Genomic DNA, 27,912 nt, shown 5'->3' on the forward strand with positions numbered 1-27,912 from the left:
GTTTTTCATCCACTGGTGTGTGGGAAATTATCCAATTTGTGTGCCTGTTTGGTCTAACGCCTGGCAGAGTAATGATGTAGTACTCTTCCGTACCAGTAAGCGGCAGCAGCAACATCAGCAGGTAATCTAATTGCCTTGTGCTTTGAGACAAGCGAATTAGTGACGCATGGATGTAGCTACAGGTGGCTAACAGGACGACAGTGAAAATGATGGATACGTTTTTGAAGAGGAAAAATACTGACTCAGAACTGGACCCTGGACAAAATCCGGACCCAGATGAAGGCCCTAGTATGAGTGGAGGTCAAAAGAAAGCAAAGACGTCCAGCAAAGTTTTTGGCGCGAGGCAATACAACGAAAGCTAGCTTTCATTTGGATTTATTTTTACTTTACTATGGTCCCAAGTACGCTTAAACTCCATCTCCAAAAAACACAATTCACTTCAAAACAAAAATGTGGAGTATTTTGTTCGCCTGCGTGAACACACGGAGAAACAAGCAACTTTCATGACAGAAACCGCAAAGGTAAAGGAGAGAGCCCTTTAAGCTAGCTACCACGTCACTGAACTTGTGGCTAAAGCGAAAAAAGTCCCACACTGTAGCAGAGCAATTAATACTTCCGGCCTTTGGAAAGGGCGGGAAGCTATCTCATTGGAAATGAGATAGCTAAAGAAATAGCCAAAGTTCCCCATCTTGGCCAACAAAGCTATTTTGAAATGGCTCCCATTTTCCACAACATACCTGTGTGAGGTGAGCTTTTCAAGCCTGACTGCTGTAAAAACTAAAAACAGAGAAAGACAGAGAGCCGTGGAGGAAGAACTTCGTGTGTGTCTTTCATCGATTCCTGCCAGGATATCAGCTCTGTGTTCATCCAAACAGGCCCAGGTTTCACACTGAGTGAGTATAAATATGATTGATTATAAAATACTTTGTTTATTTGATTCCTATTCAATACGTTATAACGTCATTCTTCATTGTTAAAAAACACATATATTAACAATATAACACATATTGTTAATATAAGCTTTTTTTTCATATTTTCAGCTTTTTTTTACAGATTTTTTGTGCCTTGGCTCAAAAAAAGTTGAAAAAACACTGCTCTACTCTGTACCATGGCCTGCTTCCTCTCCAGACACACCCAAGCAATACAATCTTCACTAAAGGCTTCACAGTGAACAAGTGTGAACAGTGTGTTGCTATTTTTTTTTTTATAAAGATATTCCATTTTTACTAAGAAAAAGATGGACTATAACTAAAACATGAATAGAATGATACTGTGAAGTAGGCCTAACCAATACAGTAATGCAGTGCTGCCTTCGTGGGTCTTTATATTTGATACTGCGTGAAAAAGTGAGTTGCCGTATTACAACCATTTTCAAAATGACTGCCATCACTTTGACTGTTTGACAAATTATGGGAATCATTTAAAAATTATTTCAATACATTTTATTGACAAACATGAGAAAAATTGGCGATATCACGTGATTAATGAGTCATGACATGAGCTCTGTAAAGAGCGACTGATTGACATGGTCAGTCGGTCGTTCCTCAGGGCGTGGTAGTGATGGACTGCCGTTGAGCCCAAGTTGGCGAAGGTGACCACTCAGGAAGTAGAAAGGCACGTGTGTGATTCTTCCAGTGGACCAACACTAAGGATGGAAGGACTTGATACAGTGAGTCTGTTATTGCACGAAAATTGAATACGAGAATCGTGACAATGACTGACCACAGTGAGAAGAGCCCCGTTCTGAAAGTTTGGGTGGAACTGCATCAGTCTTGGTTCTGCACCAGGATCTCCTTGAACAAAACCACTAAGTAAAGGAAGTAGAAATCTAGATTAATACTTGGTTACAGCACACCAGTATGCAATACAATGCAGATGAAAACACCTACCATGGCAAAAGTTCAAAAATAGGCTTTGTTCTGGTCTTAAACACAGCAATGATCGCAGGTCGGGCTGCTTGTGGATCACCTGAAAGGCCATGCAGAACTTAGAAATGGGTACATGCACGAGATTAAGGTGTAATTAAACTCTATCAAGGATCAGAATACACACTAAATTACCTTATTCTGGCTAATGTCATTCACAAATATATATGTCATATTTTGAGCGATATCAATATGATGCTGATGTCATTATAGAGTAAATATGAACAAAGACCTTTGAGAAGCACAGCAAGTCTCTCTCCTCTCGGGTCCCAGGTCAGGGACTGGATCTCCCCACCAACACTGCACAGGTCAAACTTCCAGGGTCAAGTACTTACAAGTACAGCATTGTGTAGGTTGTTCTAGAAGGCTTGTTTGCTACACTATTTAAGAAAAAGAAATCAAGCGATCTTACATGATGTCTCCCTCTGGTGTGTTAAAGGTCGTCTCTGATAGGTCAGCCACCACTGCTGCTGCTTGCGGCCCCCCTTTGGATGTGCACGTGGGTACACCTGTCAAATAATCAGGAAATCACAGCAGATGCAATTCAGAAGCAATTACTGCAACAACTGTAAAATATCAGTTTGATTGCAAAGACAATTGTGTTGACTTTCTTTGACACTGCTCCTATTGAGTTGAAATGAACCTGGTGTGTCAGTGAAGGTCAAGGCGTAGATGACAGTTTCTCCTTGTACAGTGAAGAGAAGTCGACTCCCATCTGGACTCCAACAACCAGACTAAAGGTGGTTTGCAAAAGTTAAACATTTAAAATCATTGTCTCTTTAAAACATGGTGGCAATGATCACCTGACAACGGCCTTTTAAACACGGCCAACGTTCACACGTCCACATTCTGGTCTCCCAGACCCTGAAAAATAACATACCCCTTAACAGCCCTGTACTTAGTATCACCGTATGCAATGTCAACAAAGCTGCGTACATGGAAATGCGCTATTCCAGTATAAAAAATGTAAATACTGCATCTCTAACCTGAAGACAGCAGATGGTGTCGAGGCAAGAAGACGGCTGCCGTCAGTGGACCAAGAGAGGAAGCTCACCCCACCCCCTCCAACACGCTGGAGGGGCACACAGCTCTCTGCTGCAACATCCCACACCTGAAAGAGGCCTGGTAATGTAGCAGTTTCACTCCATGATAAACGATGACTGAGCCACCTACCATCATTGCTGTGTCCATAGGCGAGGCAGACACAAGGAGAGAGCCACTTGGCGACCAAGCGATGGAAGTGACTGGAGAGTGCCCGGGATGAGACAAAACTTGTGCGCATCCAGATGAAGGCCTATTCAATAAGAAGTTCCATGATCACGAATAAGTGATGCTGTGATGCAGAGTGACTGTTTACATACCTGGTGGATAGTGAGCACGGGTCCACGTTCCAGACCAGCAAACAGTTCTGGCAAGCCACTGCAAGGCCAGACGCACACAACGGCTTCCACTGCAACGCTGCTACGCTCCGCTGAAGACGGTGCTTCAGGGTGGGAGTTGTAGCACTTGAGGTAATCAATACAAAAGTACGAAGATTTGATTCTCTCTCAAGGTGCCAATTACAACACTACAAACATGTTTCACTGCTAATCAATATCCGTGTTTATCAATTTGCAAAAGAGATGTGTCACCTTTTGGGATTGTAGATCTTAATGGAGTCGTCCAGCAGGGCAACGGCAAATTTATCAGCATGGGGATGCCAGGCGAAGGCTCGCACCACACAGTCCAACCTGACAAAATATTTGTTTGGATGTTTATTTACATAACGTACAGTCTTAATGACATACTCATAATGTGTTTTTGTCTTCCACTTATCTAACTACAACTTCAATAAAAAGTTTAATACTAAAATACACTGACAGTCAATAGAAACTTTGAGGCCATATTTTTCAAAATAATTTTTATTTAGAAGCCCTGAGCTGGATTTTTCTCATTGGAGTCATTTGTTTAGGATATTGGCATACAGAAACACAAATGTAACCTAATGTTGCAACCAGATGTAGCCATCCTGGTCCGGAGTTGTCACTCTTTCTCACCCTGGATGCAGTCTATCGTCAACAGAGCCCATATCCAGAGATGTTGATCATGTGATAGACGTGCCGCTCACTGGACTAACATTGCTGGAATTTTAGGTGACTTTATATAGGCCTCCAAAACCAATCCTCAAATGAATCATTATCTCAACTACGAAGTCAACAGTAAAGTACAATCACAACCCTTCTACAAGTAGAAATATGCTTACATTTCTAGCGCAAACTAGAATACTAATGTACTAAACACTCAACTCACCAGTTTAATGCTTGTGAAAACTCTGCAATCATGTTCTCGTTGCTCAACTACATACCACACCACAAACAAAAAGCACAGTTCAACTTAATGGACTGAACATCATTTCATCCGGAGTGTACTTTATTTGAATGATCAGGCAGGGCTTACCGTGAGATGAGGAAACAAAGATCCATGAAAGGAAGAGATCTTCTGCAATAATGCCAGAATGCAGCCGGAACTCACTGACAACCATTTAGGTACTGTGGGAGAGAGCATCCAGGTTTCTATACAATGTACATTACTGTACTGTACTGATATAAACCATGGCTCAGAATGGCTTGGACCAGTGATTCTCAACGTATTGTTGCTGAACTAACCATGAAGCTTGTTTTGTACTCGCACACAGCGATATTTTACACTACCTCAAATTCAAATGTCTCAGAATAACTTTGTAAAATCTCCTGCACATGTGTGTTACGTGGAGCGTAGATTATATGCTCGGAGCAGGAAGAGAGCGGGATATAATGTTGGCAAAACATTCAAAAATTAGTGCCCTGGCTTAGGCAATGTACGTACCTTCTTCATGGGAGTTTGTTATTTCATTCAGTAGTCCCGTGAAACCACCATCACGCCTGAATAACAAACAAATACACATTTTAAACCAAAATGATATGACCAAAACATCATTTCCCCTAACAACATGTAAAGGTGGTATCCATTCAATGGTAAAAAGAATTCTTTGGCCAGTCATGAACAGGGAAAATATATTTTAGGGTTTGACAATACACTTGATGGCACATGTGTGTCTTTTTCGCATACCAAGCTGCTGCGCTCCTCATCCATAATGTCTCCGAGTGATCCAGGAAGGCCGCCTTGCTGCTGTTCTCAGTGCGACTGTGCAACTTCAGGGACTCTCTGGGAAAGTACAAACTCAGAGGACTCGACTCCTGCGGACGACATGAGAAGAATCACTAAATAATTCTAACGCATGATGCAATGAAGGTAAACACAACGTATACAACTTCCCCATATATTCATCAAAACAGTCATTCTTTGGTGGGTATTAATATTCACATGTTTTAATTTAAAGACAATACCCAAGATGAGAATCTGTGTGATGTCTAGATACCACCAGTAAGCATTTTACGCTAACAGATATAAAGCAAGGGAACTATGTATGTGAGTCTACCAGACCTGTTCCAGTCGCTCCTCCGGGGTGCTCCCCGATAGCAGCTCGTTGTTGGACTCACACAAAGTCGCGTGTCCGGAGGGAAGCGGAGGGGGGAACAAGGCCAGAGAGCACATCTTTGGACCCAGAACTCTACAATAAGAGGTTAGAGCAGTTTTTTAGAGCCGCAAACTGCTAACGCTACTGCTATGTTAGCACTGTTAGCGGGCTAACTCAGGCTAACTACAACGATGCCAACATCGTTTTGCTAACAACGGTACGTTCTTTTTCTGTGATACTTTTACATTACTTCCGCTAGGTCAAATGTCGCTCTCTCTTTGTAAGTGTTTTCGTAAATAAAACAATTTCTTGACACTTTAGGTTCCCTATTTGACTTGAATCCCGCCGTGGATACTACGGGTCCTCAAGAGGTACCAAACTGTGCAGCACGATTCGTTCATGTAAGTGCTGCCCTCCTCAGGGCTAAAGTTAACATTGCATAAGAACTTACCCAAACAACGAAACAGACTGTACGGTATTACATAGTTTTATAATTAACAGTAAAGCTTGGGAATGGTACATATAGCAGTACACATGTTTCTTTTCTATCCTATACGTAGGTCTCATTGTCGGTACGTGTGCAAATCTTTTTATTCATCTGTTACAACTACCTGAAGTTCCATGTTTTCTATGCACATGCTAGCATATAAAAAGCTAGCTTTCTCAATCACCTTGCTTGCTTGTTGTCTATGTTGCATAAGAATGTTGCATTCAAGTCTGAAATAACATTAAACATTGAAAACATGCATTTGTATTCTAACAAAGTAAATTAGTTGTAATATTTTATCTGCTTTTTACTTTTTAATTATACTCGATATTTTATTGCTGACTAGTATCTCTTTAATGCAGTTGTGCTTGAGTGTGTGTGTGTGTGTGCAAACAATTACAATTGCCTGTGTTTCAGCCACAATCCGGCTTCCCAGATGCATGCCAGGATGAAAGGTGCCATGCTCAAAGACACATCATCAGCCTGATGCCAGCAGATACACACGCTTAAAACATCACCCATTGACTGTGCACAAAACCGTCCATAATGATAGATGCCACGATAGAGACAGGCGATCCAGCGCCCCCTCGCGGACCATCCTGCCATCTCCGTGACGTCAATTCAGCACTGGGAATGAGACAGCTCCGTACCCCCCGAAACCCAGCGCGCCTCACGTTGCATGGGTCCCCAGTTATTGATACACATTTGCCCGCTGGGATCCATCCCAGCCACGTAAAACTCCTGGATAACGGGACAGGAAAAAGGAGAGACGGACAGAAAAACACACCGTTTGTTGTTCATCGTGAGGAAAACAGCAAGCCGAGCCCATCCTTTCACTTGACAACGCGACAACAAGCAGGCAGAAAGGTATGGGAATGTCATACGATTCGTTTAAATGTTCATTTAACAGTCGGGTCTGGGATTACGATTCGTTTGCGTGTGATGCTCGGTTGCCCGCTCACATTGCACCAGTGAACTGGCGATGAAAGGCATACGAATCATCGTCGATGCTGAAACATCATATATGTGCAGCGATGAAGCGCACATTCCGTGTCATTTTTTGCGCCGGTGCCAACATTGAGTGAATGTACCGACGATGCGGCACTTTCACTTGGCACCGAGCATAGTAGGCATCGGGCTTGCAAACGCATGCCGCTGAATGTCAGCATCACATCCTCGGTTATTTTAAGATTGATCTCCCCTGCATGAATGCATGCATGCATGCGTGTGTGTGTGTTTGCAACCTCGCACAGGCCCACTGCTTGTTTTTTTTATTGCCTGATTTGCACGCTCCCGTTTCCTCCGTGATTCTTCTCATCTCATGTGGTGGTGCAGTCCAAGACACGGAGCGGCTGTGGGCTCTTTGAAATGGGCACATGTGCCCCCCACCCCCTCCACCCTCCCACCCAAACACACGCTCAAAGTACACAGCCTCACAGAGGCGATTATGCAATTCATCTTTTTCTAGGCGTGCACGCAAAACTCTAGATTTGATGCTATACTTTTTTTATATTTTATACTGGGAGACATATTTGGGGGTGGTGGTGTGTGTGTGTGGGGGGGGGGGGGGGTGTTGCTATTTGAGTGACGAGCAGGTGACAGAGCAGCACTATACCTGCTTTGCTCGATTCATTCATAAAGAACATTTCCACTCTGTTGATGGCTCCACTGGGCAGGCTGCATGGCTCCCCATTCATAGGCAGCAGAATGAGGCTTCTACGCATGACCCAGGCAGAGCTTGTTTTTTTTTTTTAAATGCGTAAAGAGCCATAGAACTGACTGATTGCACAAATTTGTGTTTTTTTTCATTGCTGGTATAAAATACAAGCAGATTTTCATTTTTCTTATGTAATTATAGCAATTATAATGCATTTTATTCAATCTTCTCCTTTAGGTTGTATTCCCAGCTTTTCATCCACCATCCACCCTAACCTGCTGGGTTGGGGAAACCCCTGATGAGTGGGACCTGTATTCATGAGCCCCGTGCCCCTTCCCCCTCCCTGTCAGGCTTCAGCACCCCTGTATCAGAACCCCCCTATCGGAGACTCGATGGCGACACCCCTGCCTGCACCCCGGAAACGGACCTGACCCCCACACAGTGCGTCCTCCGAAACGTGCTGTCCATTGACACTGGTGGCTCGGGGGCACCAGGTGGCAGCAGTCCCACTCCCAGTGATGGACCTTCAGGCCACTTTGACAACAGTGTGCTAAAACTACATGATCATGACACCTGCCAGTGTGGCGGAGGAGCCGAGGCAGGCCACAGCCCGGAAGCTGGTGCTGTCCGGAGTCATTCGGAGAACATTCGGCTACAATCGGGTACTGGAGGGTTTTTGGAAGGACTCTTTGGATGCCTAAAACCTGTCTGGACCATGATCGGAAAGGCTTACTCAACCGAACACAAGCATAGCCATGAAGGTATGTGAGACTAGAAGCTGTATGTTTGATATAACCGTAATATAAGAAAACTTATATATAAGTAGGCCATTATTTGTATTGTGTGCATCAACAGTATGGCAGTGTCGACTACACACATCAGGTACAGAGAGTTTTAGCAGCTAGTCAGGGGGAAGCGTCATGTGCATCTGTCTCTGCTAAAGCGGGGCTCCAGAGAGCTTCACACTTCAATGGACCTCATGAAGAATAGATTCGCTTCCCTCTTTTGCTGTGCTTGGCACGTTTCTCTTTAGTCACCGAGATCTCTCGGTTATTTAAGGCATGTACAACAGCTGTTTTTCCTTTTAGCTACATGAAGCTGGGTACCAATATGTCGCTCCATTGATTCATTAGTCGTTAGCTCATTTGCTTGAACATGACAGGCATTGCTTTGCAGTACGCCCATCCCATGGTGTAGCATGCTCTGACTCCTTCCTGTCCCCACTGGCAAGACTGACATTTGGAAGCGTCACACTGTGGGGCAGAAATGAATTAAATGCTTCCTGCGAGGCCGCTACTGGCTGGGATTAAAAAGGAAAATCTGTGCAACACTGTGTTATCATGGCATTTATAAAACCTTGTGTTTTTGTTTACTTGTCTGTGTCTGTTCAGAGTGTTGGGAGGTTCCGTTTGAGGAGATCTCAGACCTGCAATGGGTTGGCAGCGGGGCACAGGGGGCCGTCTTCCTCGGCAAGTTCCATGGAGAAGACGTGGCTGTAAAGAAAGTGCGAGACATCAAGGAGACCGAAATCAAACACCTTCGCAAACTCAAGCACCCCAACATCATTACTTTCAAGTAGGGAAACCTCTGTGTCCTACATTCAAGTTGTTTATCACCGCTTATCACCATCGCCGGTGCTGTCTTCTAGGGGTGTGTGCACCCAGGCTCCTTGTTACTGCATCTTGATGGAATACTGTGCCCAAGGCCAACTGTATGAGGTGCTGAGGGCAGGCCGTAAAATCACACCCTCCCTCCTGGTTGACTGGTCCATGGGCATTGCAGGAGGCATGAACTATCTACACCTTCATAAGATCATACACCGAGACCTCAAGTCCCCCAAGTAAGTCGACCATTCATCCCAAGTAGCTTTAAATGTGTTATTTGGAGGATAACACAGGATACACATCTTTAGCCTGACGGTATAAAACCGGAATCTTGACATTTGATGGATACAATGTTGCTGTTTTTCAGCATGTTGATCACACACGATGACCTGGTGAAGATCTCAGACTTTGGAACCTCAAAGGAGCTCAGTGACAAAAGCACTAAGATGTCCTTTGCAGGCACCGTAGCTTGGATGGCACCTGAAGTTATTCGGAATGAGCCGGTGTCGGAAAAAGTGGACATCTGGTAGGTCCCGACGGATGCTTTCAAGACCGTCTGAAAATACTTAAGATTTAACTTGACTTTCAGGTCATTTGGCGTGGTGCTATGGGAGATGCTAACTGGTGAGATACCTTATAAAGATGTGGATTCATCCGCCATCATCTGGGGTGTGGGAAACAACAGCCTCCAGCTGCCCATACCCGAGAGCTGCCCTGATGGCTTCAAGATCTTACTCAGACAATGCTGGTGAGCAATTATTACATTTATGTTGTGCGGCCTTGGAGGAAGAAAAAGAACAGATAAAGAGTGCAATGTTGTTTATCTATGATTGAGGGATTAATTTTGGCACAGTGTAAATACACACAGTTGTGTAAAATCTGGGTTTTGCAGGAACTGTAAACCCAGGAATAGGCCTTCTTTCCGTCAAATCCTTCTCCATCTGGACATAGCATCAGCTGACGTTCTTTCCACTCCTCAGGAGACGTACTTCAAGTCCCAGGTACTGTTGCTTCTCTTAGCATATTAAATGCAAACATACTGTATGTGATACCGTGGAACCTCGGTTTTGCCGTTAATTTGTTGCAAAAGGTCAGATTAAAAAAAAAAAAAAATTCATTAATTTTCTACCGCTTATCCTCACGAGGGTCAGGGGGGTGCTGGAGCCTATCCCAGCTGTCTTCGGGTGAGAGGCGGGGTGCACCCTGGTCTGGTCGCCAGCCAATCACAGGGCACATATAGACAAACAACCATTCACACTCACATTCATACCTATGGACAATTTGGAGTCGCCAATTAACCTAGCATGTTTTTGGAATGTGGGAGGAAACCGGAGTACCTGGAGAAAACCCATGCACTGGGAGAACATGCAAACTCCACACAGTGATGGCCGAGGGTGGAATTGAACTCAGGTCTCCTAGCTGTGAGGCCTGCACACTAACCACTCGTCCGCCGTTCAGCCCCAAACAAAACATAGATGTGTCTGCACCTACTATACCAAAACAAATTCCTAGTATGTGTTTGATCATACCTGGCAATAAACCCTTTCTGATTCTGATTCTGTAGTGTCATCCATATTGGACTTGCGGTATCAAGACCAGATGTACACAGCCAATCACTCGCAGTCTTATTCCATCACCTGATACGGTCTGCCAAAAGTCAACTCTAACTAGACACAGATGCTTAACAGAAAATGTGCTCTCATCAGGCCGAATGGCGAGAGGAGGTGAAACAGCACTTTGAGAAGATTAAATCTGAGGGCACTTGTCTGCACCGACTCGATGAGGAGCTGATCAACCGACGCAGAGAAGAGCTCAGGTCGGTGTTTCGGAAACACACGCGCAGCATTTTCTTCGCTCGGCGGTGCTTTCATTGTTTGCTCGCACAAAGAGGCCACTTTTCACTCTCGGTCTGTCCCCCTGTTGGTGAATGAAGGGCCTCGAGTGCATTGCATTGCCAATTGCTGAGGATTTGGAATCGCTCATGCGTCTGCACGATGACATCAGATGCCTCTTTTTTTCTCCTCAGACATGCTTTAGACATTCGTGAGCACTACGAGAGGAAACTGGAGAGGGCGAATAACCTCTACATGGAGCTCAGTGCTGTCATGCTGCAGCTGGAGCTCAAAGAAAAGGAGCTGCAAAGGTTTGAGTCAAATTTAGGAACACGTTCTGTCTTTGGCTCATGATGATCTTCCCAATGAGTCACTTGCTGTGTGTTTATCTCCAGGAGGGAGCAGTCTTTGGATAAGAAGTATCCGGGTTTTTTAAAGCACCACAGCTCCAGACAGAGCAGCTCTTCCAACAGCATGGACAAGCTCATCAAGAAGAGAAATGTCCCACAGAAGCTTCCTCCGGGAAAGAGGTGTGAGGCTCATGTCATTTTTGTTAAGATTTTAGGATTCATTTATTGTCTCGCTCTCTCCTTCTCTCAGGCCAGACATCCTTAAGTCTGAGGTAATCATTCCCAAAATGGATTCCTCCGTAATGCAAGTCACTATCCCAACCTGCCCCACTCGAAACTCCACTTCTCCCAGCCGGTCCCGCAGGGTAAAGACCCGTCATCGCAAGCCTGGAAAAGGCAGCAGTGGGGATCTGGCGGTACTTAAAGCTAATCAGTCGTCTCCCAATAGAGAGACTGTGGCCCAGGTGAACAACTCGGCCACTAACTCCTCCAAGCAGCTGCTGGAGCCCTCTGCGGCCCTTAGGGGCTTCAGCCACGAGCAGCAGCAAAGGCAGTTATCTTCCTCCAGCCCCGACCTCATCTGCACCGCACTAGAGGCGGGCGGCCAGAGAAAAGAGGATCCACCTCTGGGTGGCCTAGAGAGAGGCGGGAGCCTCAGTGCCTCTGCGGGATTAGGGACATCAGAGGCAGGAGTCGCCGGTTTGGATGATCTCACAGAAACCCCCCCACGCAGCGACACACCTAGCGAGGATGCAGCATCGTTTCCGTTCTCAAGCAGCCCGGACTCACCTTGTGGGAGGGGGGCGGGAGCAGGGCGCGGGTCTCTGGGATCACCGCGCCTGCCCCATGACGCTGGGGAGGATAAAGAAGACGGAGCTGGTGCCGTGAGGTTGCCCCGAGGGGCTTCGGGGGGAATTGGAAGTCAGCACCTCACACCTTCAGCCATTCTATACAGGGCAGCTATTACACGTAAACAGGTGAGCGTGTGGGAGTTCCTTCCTGGAAATGGTTTCATCCTTTTCACGTTTTTTTTTTTTTGATGGTCACTGCAGAGGCGTGGGGTGTCATCAGAAGAGGAGGAGGGTGAAGTTGACAGTGAGGTTGAGTTACCACGGAGACGGTGAGTAACTAAACGACCGAGCCATTATATCTGACAAGCTTTAGAATGTTGACTCGGTCTATTTAAATTCTGTGGTTCCTCAGACGCCCGACAAGTATCACCAAATGTCAGTCGGTGTCGACCTTCAGCTCAGAGAACTTGTCAGTGTCGGACGGCGAGGAGGGCCACACTACAGACCACTCCCACAGCGGCACCCCCGATGTGGTCAGCACCAACACGGATGACAGGTTGGACTACCGCAGCGATGACCTCCTCTCTCAGGGCTCGGAGATCCCGGCAGACAACACGGACCCTGCGCAGGCTTCCGATGGCCTGTCAGAGAGAGAGGGAACGTCGGGTCAGGCCAAAACTCAGCTGGAAGCAGAGCAGAATCCAAATGAGGTGACCGGAGCTCTAGAGATCTGCTCGTCTTCCTCCTGACATGCGTGACTGAAGTCTTTTGGTCCGTCCTCAGGGTCGCGTTCTGTGTGATGATTCGGATTGCGACAGCGCTGAGCTGGACCAGTCGGGCAGTGGCGAGCCGAGCCGACCCCCCAGCGCTGGAGCATGGGTACCGCCCCTTCAAGCTTATCAGGTGTCACCACAGCCGCCTCACACGGGACCTCCATAGATAGACTCAAATACCTCTAACCGCCATCACATTAGCGCACCAGTTGGTCAGTGCAGCATGCCTTGAGGGATCACACCGACAGTACGACACAACTCAGACCAAGTTATGAGGGCTCCCAAGTGCATTGGCTGGCTTAACTCTCATCACACGGCATTTTGTCATCTGAGATAATCAGATAAATATCATTTTACATTCAGTACTGTTTGTAGGCCAAATAGGTACTAAAGCATCCTTAGCCACGTTGCCAGCCCAGACCACCACACACCTAATCACACTAACCATCACTCTGGGAGCATCCCCATACAATAGAGGCTAATGAATAATAATGTAAATAACCATGCCATACCACATGGGGAAATACATTATTTTATTTGTAAGATAAAATCTAAGAATAAATGGTATGCAGCCCTGTGGAGAAAAAAATGCATGACTATATGTTTATAATTTAAGATTTGAATGTGTCCGTTTTATATTTTGTGAAAGTTTACACTTTTTTAAATCCAGAAAATATTTCTTCTGTTATTTATGTTAATAAATGTGAGCACGAAAAAAAAGCGTGTAAAAAAAAAAAAAAAAAAAAAAATGAATGGGAATTTCACGAACACTCATGGTGCGCGATTTGGGTTTCTCAGTAGCCCCCCCCGCCCCTCAACCACTCCTGCTAAGTTTCCAGTACATGAGACTTACGTGAGGTTTTTACAGATTGTGATGGAAAGGGAGACCTTTCAGTTCACTCAAAAAGCAAATGTTATTATGTAGAAACTCCTACAAGTGTTGTGCTTAGTGAGTGTTAAGTAGTGCCTGCACTCACAGCAACAACCTCCTCCTAACATGCACTGCAACGAACCGGGACAATGTCTTACGCTTAAACTCTTTTCTCAGCAGCAACACTGGTGCAGGTGCTAAAAAAAAAAAAAAAAAAAAAAAAAAGTGAATGTGCTTTTGTAATGAACTTAAAGGACTCACTTAATCAGTACGTCTGTCGCCTTCACAAAAATCTCCACGTCCCTATTGACCCTTTAAGATTTCTGCAGGAGTAGTCTGGTAAACAATATAGAGCACTTCTCTGTGGTTACTAGTAGAAAAGTTAAGTATCCTTTGAATAGAAATGTTTTGTTTTTATACAGCATTGCACATTGTACCTGTAACATAGGAATTATATCAAAAGAAAATTATGAGCTACAATAAATAATGTATTGGTTAAAAAAAGTGTGTTCTTTGTTTAAAAAAAAAAAAAAGAATATAGTATTATACATGGTGAGAATTTAAGCATGAAACATGGTGTTTTATGAATAACATCATAAGGAAAACAAAAGGTCTGTTTAAACATTTCACATTTTTTTATTTCTGTATTTTTATGTCTTCAACAATTTCATTGCACCCAAATCTACTATAGTTTAAAAACGTGCACAAAAAGTGAGTTTCTTCTTCCTGCAAAGAATAAAAAAATTAAATCTGACCCAGGCAAAAACAGATAGCAAGAAACTAGTGTTAATTCTAGAATTCTTGTCCTTCTAGTTTATCATAATTTAATACCTCAGCATAATATACTTTTTAAAGACAAACACGTCTTGTCTTGCAGCATTCCCCCAGCCTAGCAGATAAAAAAAAATAATTTTCTATATTTAAAACATTTCAATGTTATAATCACCATTACTATGGTCTTTAGTCATTTCAGTGAAAAAAAAAATATTTTCCTCTTACTCAAACCCACTGCTGGCAACTATGCCCACATTAGAATGCAATACAAAACAATAGGCAAAACTTCTGATCAAGAAATTAAACTGTCGGAAAAACAGGAATGACACAATTACTCAAAATTTGATGACACAAAATGTAGATTCAATTTGATACAATGGAAAATTACCGTCTAGCGTAGAACTTCAACTGAGGCCACTTAGACCCTTTTTAAAACCTGTCAAAGCCACAATGCATCGCTCAGGAGGCACAGCTCCTAATATAATCACTAAATTCTCTTCTTACAAGGAGCTGTGTCTTAAATAAAAATAAATAGATATTTAAAAAAAGGAAGGGAACAGTCCATTTATAATTTTGAGTTAGTTTTTTTTCTTCATTTTTACATTTTCTAAGAAAAATCTGACATAAGAAAAACATTATTTATGCTTTTTCAGATTTTTCTAAAACATTTTTTTACCTTTATCAACATCATACAGATATACAGCAGATGAACAAAAGTCTTTAAAAACCATAATGTGATGGGAATTTTAAAACTTAATAAATATCATTATCATCATGATGCTGTACAACCCAAAGCAGAGGAAAGTGAGTTCATAGTATTTTTGCATGAAGTTCAATAAGGGTCCTCTTGGTAAAAAAGTTTGGGAAGGGCAACTTTAGATGCTGATGAAGATCCTCCATGTCAGTTGGCTGCAAGTCCAGTGGCTTCAGAAGAGAGCCTGAGCACAGCAGGATGCTTCAATCAATATTTGTAAAAAATTATGTAGTGACACATCATGTTTGCAGATTTAGCCAAATACCAGACACACAATACCAATATCAATAATAGCTGCAACTACATCAGGTTTAAAAGTAAGATATGATTACCGAGCATTGATAAGGTACTCAGCAAGGCTGATGCTGGCATGGGAGCCAGTAATGGTGACCTGTCTGTCAGTGGAACCCTCCACAGGATTCGCAATCTTGATCTGAGCGCCTGACATCTGGCGGATCTCGTTGATTTTTGCCCCCTGACGGCCAATGATACAGCCGATGAGCTGAAAGAATACGAGAAAAGGTGAGACGAGAACGACGCTTTTTGAACAGACGTCTAAAATGCCTTACATCGTTTGGAATGGTGAGCTCATGAGAGCCAGTTTGTGCAGAGGCATCCATCCCAGCTGCAGGAATGAAAAAATATTAACAAAAAAAAAAAACTCAGATATGCTAAATGAATGTCAATACATAAAGCAGTGACCCTACCCTGGAAGCCCTGGTTGCTGTGTGCAATAGGGAAGGGGCTCTGCTGCATGGCCAGCTGGTGAAGTTTGGTGAGCTGGGGAGACGAGACGGGGACGAACACACAGCAAACATAAAAAACATTTTAAAAAATCACGACTGGTAACAATCTGAGAACCTTCAAAGCCAAGATGTTGTCCTTAGAAAGTAATGACAATGAGAGAAAGATATGAAATGGATACTTTATCCTCAAGTTTTGACACAATTTACGAAATGGGTGTGCAAAGTGAGACAGAAGTGACTGGAAAACTATGATGAAGCAAGAGGGTGGCATGGCATCCCGGGACCGAACTTGCAAATATATTAGATCACTTACAGAGGGCCCTTCACTTACATCAGGCTGAGGAATGGCGTGCTGTCCTTGGACAGCGTATGCCTGCAAGGAGAGAATAGCACTTAGGAGGTTGTGACAGTGTCTCACACACACACACACACACACAGTGTACTTCCATCATCCTATCCATCAGTCCTCTGTCCCCTGTCCTTGGGGCGCTCAGAGAACAAAGTCAGGCATGCTACAAAGAGCTGGAATGGCAAATTGTTCAGTTCTTAAAAGCCAGGTCAACAGAAATGCACACTCAACAAACATTGACGGGAACCGGGACTAACATTATGATTCTCTATTAAATTTCGACTCCTAGTTTTGATGCCCACACATTTGGAAGTGAGTGAATATTCAGTTTTTTGTGTGCGTTATTGTGTGTAGCTGCTCTATAGGAGCCCACAACTCAATACAAAGGGTCGAAAACTGAGCATAACAGGTCCCCTTTAAGTCAAACAATAAATGACAACTGTCTCATGCCAATGTAACCAAGGGTTTTCAGGGTGCCCGTCGATGCGGAAGTTCTGTGCAAATAAAAGCACGGAAGCTAAGGCTCTCTCTAAAAAGGTATGTTTATTCATCTGCACAGTTGCGGTAGCCTTGTTTAGTCATAACAAAATACCTTACAGTAATATTGAGGCAGCAAGGAAAGTATACTAATGCTAAATGCCTTTGTACTTTGCATAGACAACTAGTCCGGAATCGCTCAAACTCTGCCCAATCCTACTCAACACCAGCTGTAAAGGACCAAACAAAGACACGCCTTGATGCTTACCTGACCACCTGCAAAAATAACAGGTGAGCCTGAGGGTTTGGGTCGATACGGGATGGTCACTCCCTTTGGAGGAGACTGAGGAGAACACAAAACAACAGTGAACTTCCGAGGCTCTCTCTAAAAGCAGTGTTCGATTTGACTTTTTATACCTCAAGCATGACAACACATATCTGCTTGACACACTCAATGATGGACTGCGGGGTCCCTGCAACAGTGATAGCACGCTCTGTTGAGTTGGGCAACATGTCCCCTGCTACTTGTACCTGAGCTCCTGCAGACTGCGAACACACAAAAAAACACACTTAACATACAGGATATCTTATTAATAATAACAACATGTGGCAGTCTACAGAATATATAATGTTGCTATGCAGATGGCAAACCATCCATAGCAAGTATATACATTACGAGTAGAGAAGAAAAAGGGACACAAAAATAGTATGTGTCACAATTCATCACCGATCACTTGCAAAGCAAATCATTTGAATATGAACACAAGAGTTATTTGCCTCCGATGCAAAGCGTTTGCCGACAGCGCTGTGATTAGCAGGAAGACGCTCTCTCCCAATAGACTATCAAGACGTACCTCTCTAATTTCCTTGATCTTGCATCCCCCTTTGCCGATGAGCGAGCCGCACTGGCTGGCAGGCACGACAAGGCGCATGGTGACAGGCGGTTTGCTGGTGGCTGTACTATTAGTCATTGAGGTACTGATGTCCTAAGATAGAGACGGAGAGACAATTGTTTATTTTTTAAAATCCTCCTGCGAAACTACTAGCGTGCAAATTTAACCTCTTCTAGTTTCTCAATGATCATGGAAAAAGCCTTGAAAATAGACGTGGTCGGTCCTGCAAGGGTTATAATCCTCTCTGGACAGTTCCCCTCGGAGATGTTGATGCGAGCGCCACTCTGCAAGCACAAACAATATGGAAACTGATGCAGCAGAAATCAGATGATGCATGACTCAGAGCCACGCTGATAGACGCTGTCACTCACCTCCTCTCTCATTTTCTTGACAGACTCTCCTTTCTGTATAGTGTAGATAAATAAACACATTTTACATACCAGTGTGGGGGGGAGGACACAGAAATATCCATCTTATGGAAGGGAAAACAACATACCTTGCCAATTATGCTACCAACCTCCTACAGAAGACAACACAATGTGTTCAGTTTAAAGTAACTCTCTGCACAAAGGGTGAAAGAGTCCATTAAATATATGGTATGAAACCTTGCAGGCAGCTAGCTACACTCACCTTTCCATGCATGAGTAATCTGATGGTTAAGGTGACATTAAGTCCTCCTTCAACCATACTTGAGTCCATTGCTGCTGCTGCTGGATTTAACACACAGGAGTAATCTTTGGTCACTGGATAAATACCTGCAAGGGCATGAAAAATTACAGATATTAAAAAAACTACAAGGTATACAAGCATTTCTTCAAGAAGCTGCCTTCAGTGCTGAGGTAAAAGTAGCGACTATCATCTTCGAAAGCTGCCATGAAGCGCTTCGCCATCATCGGCATGAAACAGCGAAAGAAAGAACCATTTAACTGCTGTAATTCACATTACATTGGCGGGGCTCCACTCATTCATAGCAATACAATGACCCACTGTCCCCCCCGCCGATCCATGGCACAGACTATTTCATGGTACCGAACAGCATAAGCGAAACAAGCTACAAATACATTTCTGATACAGTATAAACACACACACTTCGTATTGAAGTACCTTGATACGAAGTGCTTATCAATGTAGCCGGATGCTAAAATCAGAAAGACCCACTCTAAATGGTGCATCCCTACCAATCACGCAAAACAGCTTGCCAAGTTTGACAATACAACATTCAAACCGTAACTTCATCAACCCCTTCCTTATTTTTATTTAACATAAAGATTAGTTTACACATAAGTGACACAGTAACACAACACTCCAAGCAGCAGCTACAAAGCTTGGACGTTCACTCGACTGTTTAGCATAACCGGTAATTTTCCATCCGGCTTGCTAGCTTAAACGTCTCTTCATCCAGGACATAGCCACATCCCGCGGCCTTCGAGTGCAACTGAGGAACACGGGGAGTTAATACTGCCCTTCAATCTACTCGCAAAGCTAAACGATAACAGCAACAAAAAAAAAGCATAGTTCTTACCCAAACTGTCTGTAGTCGTGTGTGCAAGGGGGTGGGTAAAGGGTGCAAGGGAAGAAGGGGAAGAGGTTTGGGAGGGAGTTTTAGAAGGATCCGGGGAAGAGGGAAGAGACGCCGCGGTTCGATCGTACTCCACTCTTCTGCTTAGCACAAAAGCGACTGGATTCAACTTTGACCTCTGTGCTGCCACGCCCCTTCAACATTAAACCACGCCCCCTTGTCATTAGCAAATGTACAGTACTGTATATAGCTGATTTTGACATGTTCTACATTAAAAGTTAAAGCTTTGACAGTAAAGTTAAAATACCTGTTTAAAATACATTTACCATTTCATACAATAATCTTTAGCATTAAAAAAAATTCTAAAAGTATTTTTCATAAGCGTATTTTTAAACATCAATGTCCAAAAGGTCCCTGTCAAGCTTTAACTGTTGGAATAGATCGTTATTTAGACTATAGACTATTTTATTTAGTCGCCTTGTTGCAGTTATGATTGTGTCCACTAGATGTCAGAATAAGACAGAAAACAGTGTACATGGTGTCCTGACCCATTGATAATAATAATAATAGTTGTATTATTGCTTAACATCTAAATTTTGCTTTATCAACATGAATGAAACTGAAACGTGAATGAAAATGTTCTCTCTGGGGAATATTTCTGATGAAATAGTTATTGGAAATAATATAATAGAATATTATGGAGTCCAATATAGAATAATTACACATAGAGTGAAATAGTTCAAGTCTTTATTTCTTGCTATTTTGATGAAAAACGCCAAATCCAGCGGTATTAAGAGTTTCTAATTTATTGAGATGCACCAGTAATTTACAGCAGAACTGCACGATGGGTACCAGGGTAACAAGGTTGCCAAAATTGGAAAGGCTCCAACTGAAGAAATGTCTTTACTGACTTCTTGGGTGCCATAACAAACCAAATTAGAGCCAAGTACTTTAAACTTGAACGCCATTGCCTCCTTTTATGTGAATCTCCATAGTGAGCGATTGCTTGCTTAGATAATTATATCACATCATCATTATCACTTATCACAATTTGTGCTCTGTTACACCCCAACGTCATACAACTTCATTGGATTTCCTGTTTATCTTCTTTGTTGATTTATCAAAAATGCTTCCTGGAACTCTTACCGGCTCTCCTGTCCCTCCTTACTCCACTACTGAATGGTCATTTATTAGTGCACAATTGTCCAATAAAATGCCACTCGCCCACCTAACATCCTCTTGTCAGCATCCCCTGGCTACCCATAGTTTGTGTATTACAAATAGTGTGTTTAGTGTCGTGTCGAGCACATTTAAATGTGTAATTTTTCATGGCAAAAACACTAATAAAAACCAGACTAATTCCAATGTGATCTCTTTGGCATGAAATTTTACCCACCTCTTAGCAAATGATCTGAATTATGATGATGACACACTCAAAAGCCAAAGAGGGATGTTATTAGTGAATGTGGCTTTAAAAAAAAAGTACTATGGATAATGAACTTGCAAAATGCAGTACACAAATTTCTTCCCATCTGTGTACTGTATGTGACAGGATGGACTTCATGCTTGACGGAGCCACGGGGCAAGTTGTACAAAGCTGTTAACTCCCCTAAAATGGAGATGAGAAGACGCACAGTGGGAATGAATCCCCCTCCGCGGGAGCGATTGCAACGTCACAACACTCCCACAACCACGCTTAGAAGGTCCAGCAGCGTCAGAGTGGGAGGTGATGTCTTCCGTGTCAACTGTCCAGTCAGGAAGCAGGAAGTATGCAGCACGATTGTGACGCCTCACTCAAATTGTAAGAAGGCCTTCCACAAATAGGTTTGCTCCCACAGAGAGGAATAATTGGCGTGATATCTTGGGGGCACAAGCATGGATGAGTGCCCATCCTAAAAAACATAGTTACATGTGTCAGTGGGCATGCTCCTCAAATTCTACTTGTTTGGGCAAACACATTTTTAGATACAATTAGATACAAACTCACAATAATTTGTTTCACCTGATATACTCATTCAATTCTATTATGATGTGTAGGACCCTGAATAAAACCAGCCATATGTAAACAAACTCTTATGGCTGTCAGTGTAAAAATAAACATGTGTCGCTCCGGAGTACAAGTCACAGGACCAGCCAACCATGAAAAAAAAGTATGAATTATAGCCCAGAAACTACGGTCATAAAATTGTATAGAAAATATAAAACATGTATTTACATAAGCAAAAACAAAACATATTATTATGCCTTTTTTTATTCAATGGCAATCATTCAGAAACCTCTTATTTCCCTCTAAATCTCAATTCTTATTTGTATTCAACCCATCAAATACCTTTGCCCTATCGAAGGTGCAACATTAGCGACTTCTACCGCAGAAATGTTAATGTTGATTAAAAAAATTCCCTACAATTGCAACAACATTTTGTAGAAATATGTATCCAAACAGTGTAAATTGTTATTGCTGCAAAGGCGGAACCTTCAATTTTCACTTCCTGTACATGTAGTGATCACAAATACTTTTGTTTATAATGTCTGTGACACGTTTTTCAAAACAGCTAACAAAAAAAGAGTCCAAATTTCAAGAGGTGGCTTATTTTGTCGTGTTAAATCATCACTATATCATAAAAAACATATACAAAGTAGAGCTGTCAAATTATAAAAAAATAAATCAGATTAATCACAGATTTTTCACCAATTAATCATGATTAATCACCATTTGCAAGATCAATGATGATATAAAATATGTGTACCTACTAAGAGCTATACACAGTCGGCTGCCTCTGTGGTTGAAGAGGCAGCGGATGCAAATGGAGGGGCCCAGCAAAGGTAGACAAACCTGCTTTTCATTCAGGTTTTCAGTGAGTAATGTGAGAAAACTAGAAATAAATGCATTATGAAGTACAAAACATGACTTGTGGATACCAGCGTTTTGTTCAAGTTCTGGTAAAACGAGCATATTGGCTTCGTTTGGCTTGAAATAAGAAATGAGTAGCGATTGGCCATTTTTATTTTGTAAGTATCGCTCTCACAAGAAAAAACTTTGGTGACCTCTAGTATAGCCAGTAGTACATTTCACCATTTCACTGGTGGATAAAACCCTGATCAGAACATCCCTATTGGATTTCCAAAGTTCCTGTACTTGGTCAATATTATCTGTGTAGTACTACATGTGCGTGTATTGAGTCAATGCAATCAATCAATCCATACAGATGAACACCTTTGCCATCTCTACTTACCCTGAGATGTTTGCCAGGCTGAACAACAACTATAATCACGTGACTTCTCAGTCGCTATGAGCCACAGTATTCTCATGTTCATAAGTCATTGATTGCGTAATGCATGGCATCCAGCCTGGAGGCATACATGCCACTGATGTGCCGACCAAATGGTTGGTCCTAATTAGGTGACCAGTAGTTTGCCCTATCCTGATAAAAAAAAGACTGCCAGTCCATTTATTTAAAAAGATCACAGTTTTCAAAATGACGTGAGAACTACATTCAACTTTCCTACAGTGACACGGGAAAGGACATTTGAGGGGGAAAGGGACTTAAATGATTCCCATTGGTGGGTTCATTTTCCCTTAGGATATGCACTCTTGGATGGGATACCATGCTATTAGTCATGGTGTTATCCAATCAGCCTCCCTTTATGTTTTTGCTACTGGGCATCTCTCTGCAGGGGAGAGAGTCTTTAATTGCCAGTTTGACTCCAAGATTTGTCATATTTATGCACTCTGTAATAGTAATGGTTTGATTTATTTCAAAAATGCATAGAGTTTTACATTTAATGCATTATGTTACTAATGAGACCAGGGTTCAATTCCACCCTCGGCCATCTCTGTGTGGAGTTTGCATGTTCTCCCTGTGCATGCGTGGGTTTTCTCCGGGTACTCCGGTTTCCTCCCACATTCCAAAAACATGCTAGGTTAATTAGCGACTCCAAATTGTCCATAGGTATGAATGTGAGTGTGAATGGTTGTTTGTCTATATGTGCCCTGTGATTGGCTGGCGACCAGTCCAGGGTGTACCCCGCCTCCCGCCCAAAGACAGCTGGGATAGGCTCCAGCACCCCCGCGACCCTTGTGAGGGTGTGTCTGAAAAGGAGTAGGAGGAAGCATCAATTGCTAATACATACTATGTTCACTTCCTGTATTCTACATGCACTAATTCACGATTTATGTTACTGTGTGTGTGTGTGTGTGTGGAGGTGAGGGGGTATTAATGCAAACCTACCAACATGTACACATTTATAGTACTCAACATGTAATTTTACTCCTGAATACTCTTGTATACTCTCCATTTTGTTGAGTTTTCCTGGTTTCAGTTTCAAGTTAAATCTGTACAGATACCTGGAGCCCATCCCCAGCTGTCTTCGGGCAAGAGGCGGGGTACACCCTGGACTGGTCGCCAGCCAATCACAGGGCACATATAGACAAACAACCATTCACAGTCACATTCATACCTATGGACAATTTGGAGTCGCTAATTAACCTAGCATGTTTTTGGAATGTGGGAGGAAACCGGAGTAGCCAGAGAAAACCCACGCATGCACGAGGAGAACCTGCAAACTCCACACAGAGATGGCCGAGGGTGGAATTGAACTAGCTGTGTGACCTGCGCGCTAACCACTCGTCCGCTGTGTAGATAAATGAATCAATATTTTAATAGTTTGCTCGGCACAGATGCATACTTTCATTGAATTATATAATTCTGCAGGGCGGCACGGCGGTCTAGTGGTTAGCACGCAGACCTCACAGCTAGGAGACCAGGGTTCAATTCCACCCTCGGCCATCTCTGTGTGGAGTTTGCATGTTCTCCCCGTGCATGCGTGGGTTTTCTCCGGGTACTCCGGTTTCCTCCCACATTCCAAAAACATGCTAGGTTAATTAGCGACTCCAAATTGTCCATAGGTATGAATGTGAGTGTGAATAGTTGTTTGTCTATATGTGCCCTGTGATTGGCTGGCGACTGGTCCAGGGTGTCCCCCGCCTCTCGCCCAAAGACAGCTCCAGCAACCCTCGTGAGGAAAAGAGGTAGAAAATGAATGAATGAATGAATGTTTTTTTGTCGGCTGCACAGCGGTCAGCACACAGGCCTCACTGCTAGGAGACACAAGTTCGATTCCACCATCTCTGTGCGGTTTTCTCCAGGTACTCCGGTTTCCTCCCACATTCCAATAACATGCTAGGTTAATTGGCGACTCCAAATTGTCCATAGGTATGAATGTGAGTGTGAATGGTTGTTTGTCTATATGTACCCTTGTGAGGAAAAGTGGTAGAAAATGAATGAATGAATTAAGTTAATCATAACTAAGTCCCATGTTCTATACATGTAACATATGATACATACAAAACTACAGTACAATTACTTATTTGTCACTCAGGTTATTGTACACATCGTGCGTTCCTGGGCGTCTAAAGTGCGTTAAAATAGCCCACGTTGGCACTTTCTTGTTGTGGGTGAATCATCCCAGAGCTCCCTCTAATTGACTTGCTGATAAAAACACGCACGCGTGGTGATTCATCCACCGTGAGACCGTCATTACGACTCAGTTGGAATCATTTCGGAGGATGAGTGTTTTTAGTCGTGGGCACTCGGACGCCCCCCACCACCACCACCACCAACACCCCTCCACCCACCCCCACCGCACTCATCCCACGTCTCGTCGGAGCAAAAGGCTGCAGCAGCAGCATCAGCAGCATCACCGGCAGCCTCACAGCTGAGCTCCTCCTGCCCGCCATGGCGCCTCCCGTGAGCCGGTGAGCCTCAATTCAGAGGAGCGCTGCCAAATAGTGCGACACATGCATGTTCTCCGTGTTGCGTTATTGGTTTCGTTTTGCGTACAATAAACCGGAGATGTGGTCGACATGGAAAGAGGAGGATAACTAGTGACGCGTGACAGGAACCAACAACATCTGCAGCTCATCGCAATAAAAGGTGACAAGGTAAGCTTGCTGTTTTTTTTCCTTGCTGGGTTCTCTTTCTCATCCAAAAAAAATTCCCCTGTGCTCAAAAAAACAGCCTGCATTGTTGCATCGTCCACCATCCTCCTGAGTGTAAACCGGTGATATATATATATATATATATATATATATTTTTTTTTAATTTGACTGTGCAGCAATGTGACTTGAACGTGTCATGCCAACAGCCTGTTTGCATGGTCCTGCTGTGGGAGTTTCATGTCAGGATGCCTGTGGACTGATGCTCCTCACTGCCACGCATGAGAAGAATGTCTGCATGCCAGAGACTCACATGCATATGTATGCAATTGGCAAGTTTTGCAAAGAAAACAATTGCTTTTTATATAAAAAAAAGGCTTAACTTGGTGCGTAATTTGTAATAGAAAATGATTTATATAAAGTTTCATTCTTATTTTGTTGTATCTTGCCTGTGTCTCCTCTTGTGCTGCTGTTGATGAGGTTGCATTGGTTGCATTGATCGATAGCTCGCCTGGATTGAGGCCTGTGTTTCAGTTGTTGTCAAACAGAAATCCTGACAATTAAAAGCCTATTTGTTAGTTGGAAGGTTGATTAATAATTCATGACCTCGACGGGGACCGCGATTCTGTAGATGGCACACTTGGAGGATGTCAGTCTCGGAGCTTGACGATCTGACAGCTAAGAGCTTTACTCTTAACGAAACATAACACCCTTGTGTGGTCTCACAATCTATACACATGTTCTTGGAATAAATGTCAGGAATGGCACCAATATTTCCATGTATACCACTTATTACAGTACATACAGTAGCTGTTTTTATTTATATTTTATTAATTTTATTAGGAGATATTTTATTTATTTTATTTTATCAAAAATGTCAACACAAAACATGTTTCTATCTAGAAATGAAACAAACTTAATTAACAACGTGATTGTGTCCTCAAAGATAGGATGTGGCAGTGAGATCAACCACCACCTCCTTCTTGTTTTGACGTGAGTTGATGACTAAATTCAGGAAATCACTCATGACAAAAAGGTTTAGCCTTAGAATTATTTTATACATGTAAAATTAAAAATAAAATAAAAAATAAAATGCTGGAGCCTATCCCAGCTGTCTTCGGGCGAGAGGCGGGGTACACCCCGGACTAGTATCCCAGCCAATCACAGGGCACATATAGACAAACAACCATTCACACTCACATTCATACCTATGGACAATTTAGCTCGATGGGACCGCAATTCTGAGCACCAATATTTCCATGTATACCACTTATTACAGTACATGCAGTAGCTGTTTTTATTTATATTTTATTTATTTTATTTATACTGTGCTTAATTGATTATTGTAAATTCAATTCATCCCTTCCAGAAAGTCAAAAATGTCAACACAAAACATGTTTCTATCTAGAAATGAAACAAACTTTTAATTAACAACGTTATTGTGTCCTCAAAGATAGGATGTGGCAGTGAGATCAACCACCTCCTTCTTGTTTTGACGTGAGTTGATTCAGGAAATCACGACAAAAAGGTTCGGTCTTAGAATTATTTTATGCATGTAAAATTATAATTATAAAAGTATAAAATTGTGTTTTGTGTTAACATTTTTGAGTGGCAGTGAGATCAACCACCACCTCCTTCTTGTTTTGACTTGAGTTGATGACTAAATTCAGGAAATCACGACAAAAAGGTTTAGCGTTAGAATTATTTTAATTCATTAATTTTCTAACGCTTTTTCCTCACGAGGGTCGCGGGGGTGCTGGAGCCTATCCCAGCTGTCTTCGTGCGAGAGGCGGGGTACACCCTGGACTGGTGGCCAGCCAATCACAGGGCACATATAGACAAACAACCATTCACACTCACGTTCATGCCTATGGACATTCATGCCTATCAGGAATGGCAACCGGAGCATCAATATTTCCATGTATACCACTTATTATATTATATTATATTACTATTATAGTCTCTGTTACAGCAGGTCATTATTAGACAAGATAGCGCACATTCATACAGTAGCTGTTGCATCTAAAAGGTCTCTTGTGTGGAAAAAGTAGTAGGCATACAGTATTTGCTCAGCTGTTAAGTAGAAACGTGCCGTATATTTAAATTCCACCCGCCACTTTCCAGTGGGAATAACACAGCTTGCTAAGTTAAATTTACATTTTGATGTTTGCAATAGTTCATTCATTCATTTTCTACCGCTTATCCTCACAAGCCTATCACAGTTGTCTTCGTGCGAGAGGCGGCGTACACCCTGGACTGGTATGCCAGCCAATCACAGGGCACATATAGACAAACAACCATTCACACTCACATTCATACCTATGGACAATTTGGAGTTGGCAATTAACCTAGGATGTTTTTGGAATGTGGGAGGAAACCGGAGTACCCGGAGAAAAACCACACATGCACAGGGAGAACATGCAAACTCCACACAGAGATGGCCGAGGGTGGAATTGAACTCGGGTTTCCTAGCTGTGATGCCTGCGCGCTAACCACTCGACCAACGTGCAGCCTCAATCTACAATAAATTGACATCGGACATCACAACAGGCACGAAGAAAGTTTTAGATCTTATAGCATACGACACACGCAACTAACAAGAGCACAAACAAGCTAGCGCCCCGCCTCTCCCCACTGGAACAAAGACACTGACTAATTGACTCATTCACTCCATTCTCC

General features: G+C 43.0%; 4 protein-coding genes and 1 long non-coding RNA gene across 7 annotated transcripts in view; 3 read left to right on the top strand and 2 right to left on the bottom strand.

Moving 5' to 3' along the window:
* Positions 1-101: 101 nt before the first annotated feature.
* On the top strand, positions 102-4,588 carry LOC131104298 (uncharacterized). Its single transcript, XR_009119756.1, has 5 exons — positions 102-893; positions 2,139-2,274; positions 2,365-2,424; positions 2,918-3,050; positions 3,119-4,588. It is a non-coding gene; the product is annotated as an uncharacterized LOC131104298 (long non-coding RNA).
* aaas (achalasia, adrenocortical insufficiency, alacrimia) lies at positions 1,433-5,819 on the bottom strand. Its single transcript, XM_058051316.1, has 16 exons — positions 5,388-5,819; positions 5,013-5,140; positions 4,770-4,825; positions 4,362-4,453; positions 4,215-4,261; positions 3,557-3,655; positions 3,287-3,430; positions 3,099-3,219; positions 2,912-3,036; positions 2,729-2,789; positions 2,569-2,659; positions 2,338-2,434; positions 2,158-2,225; positions 1,890-1,968; positions 1,723-1,807; positions 1,433-1,645 (listed from the first exon to the last, which is right to left on the bottom strand). Exons 1-16 carry the CDS (start codon positions 5,496-5,498, stop codon positions 1,490-1,492), a joined length of 1,560 nt encoding a protein of 519 aa, XP_057907299.1. The 5' UTR covers positions 5,499-5,819; the 3' UTR covers positions 1,433-1,489.
* Positions 4,810-18,160, top strand: map3k12 (mitogen-activated protein kinase kinase kinase 12). The gene is made up of 16 exons (XM_058051310.1): positions 4,810-5,526; positions 5,743-5,822; positions 6,326-6,775; positions 7,803-8,326; positions 8,957-9,140; positions 9,214-9,405; positions 9,537-9,695; positions 9,759-9,917; positions 10,062-10,170; positions 10,876-10,985; positions 11,196-11,312; positions 11,397-11,531; positions 11,602-12,328; positions 12,404-12,471; positions 12,555-12,852; positions 12,926-18,160. The coding sequence occupies exons 4-16, from the start codon at positions 7,864-7,866 to the stop codon at positions 13,079-13,081; spliced, it is 2,877 nt and encodes a 958-aa protein (XP_057907293.1). The 5' UTR covers positions 4,810-5,526; positions 5,743-5,822; positions 6,326-6,775; positions 7,803-7,863; the 3' UTR covers positions 13,082-18,160.
* Positions 14,409-19,443, bottom strand: LOC131104296 (poly(rC)-binding protein 2-like). 3 transcript variants are annotated; one of them, XM_058051321.1, is made up of 13 exons: positions 19,302-19,443; positions 18,410-18,534; positions 18,276-18,299; positions 18,151-18,183; positions 17,947-18,063; positions 17,741-17,872; positions 17,304-17,432; positions 17,155-17,229; positions 16,392-16,433; positions 16,022-16,094; positions 15,884-15,939; positions 15,647-15,816; positions 14,409-15,498 (listed from the first exon to the last, which is right to left on the bottom strand). In XM_058051321.1, exons 2-13 carry the CDS (start codon positions 18,476-18,478, stop codon positions 15,462-15,464), a joined length of 957 nt encoding a protein of 318 aa, XP_057907304.1. In that variant the 5' UTR covers positions 18,479-18,534; positions 19,302-19,443; the 3' UTR covers positions 14,409-15,461. The 3 variants fall into 3 exon arrangements, with proteins under 3 accessions (XP_057907304.1, XP_057907303.1, XP_057907305.1); XM_058051320.1 differs by having other exon boundaries at positions 16,374-16,433; XM_058051322.1 differs by lacking the exon at positions 19,302-19,443 and having other exon boundaries at positions 16,374-16,433; positions 18,276-18,340.
* Positions 19,444-24,984: 5,541 nt separating this feature from the next.
* dlgap4a (discs, large (Drosophila) homolog-associated protein 4a) overlaps positions 24,985-27,912 on the top strand; it is a 78,705-nt gene continuing 75,777 nt past the window's right edge. Inside the window, exon 1 of the mRNA XM_058051058.1 lies at positions 24,985-25,239. The gene's annotated coding sequence lies outside the window, so the exon portion shown is untranslated. The remainder of the gene's footprint in view (positions 25,240-27,912) is intronic.

The sequence above is a fragment of the Doryrhamphus excisus genome, chromosome 16, assembly GCF_030265055.1.
Source record: "Doryrhamphus excisus isolate RoL2022-K1 chromosome 16, RoL_Dexc_1.0, whole genome shotgun sequence".
NCBI lineage: Eukaryota > Metazoa > Chordata > Actinopteri > Syngnathiformes > Syngnathidae > Doryrhamphus > Doryrhamphus excisus.

Coding starts and splice junctions, on each gene's coding strand:
- aaas (XM_058051316.1), bottom strand. CDS start 5,498: ATGTGCTCTCTGGCCTTGTTCCCCCCTCCGCTTCCCTCCGGACACGCG. Junction 2,790..2,911: donor ACACCATCTGCTGTCTTCAG/GTTAGAGATGCA, acceptor GTTATTTTTCAG/GGTCTGGGAGACCAGAATGT. Junction 2,660..2,728: donor GTTTAAAAGGCCGTTGTCAG/GTGATCATTGCC, acceptor AACCACCTTTAG/TCTGGTTGTTGGAGTCCAGA.
- map3k12 (XM_058051310.1), top strand. CDS start 7,864: ATGAGTGGGACCTGTATTCATGAGCCCCGTGCCCCTTCCCCCTCCCTG. Junction 9,696..9,758: donor TCGGAAAAAGTGGACATCTG/GTAGGTCCCGAC, acceptor CTTGACTTTCAG/GTCATTTGGCGTGGTGCTAT. Junction 11,313..11,396: donor AAAGAAAAGGAGCTGCAAAG/GTTTGAGTCAAA, acceptor GTTTATCTCCAG/GAGGGAGCAGTCTTTGGATA.
- LOC131104296 (XM_058051320.1), bottom strand. CDS start 18,478: ATGGACTCAAGTATGGTTGAAGGAGGACTTAATGTCACCTTAACCATC. Junction 18,064..18,150: donor TCAAGAAAATGAGAGAGGAG/GTGAGTGACAGC, acceptor TTGTGCTTGCAG/AGTGGCGCTCGCATCAACAT. Junction 17,873..17,946: donor TCATTGAGAAACTAGAAGAG/GTTAAATTTGCA, acceptor TCTCTATCTTAG/GACATCAGTACCTCAATGAC.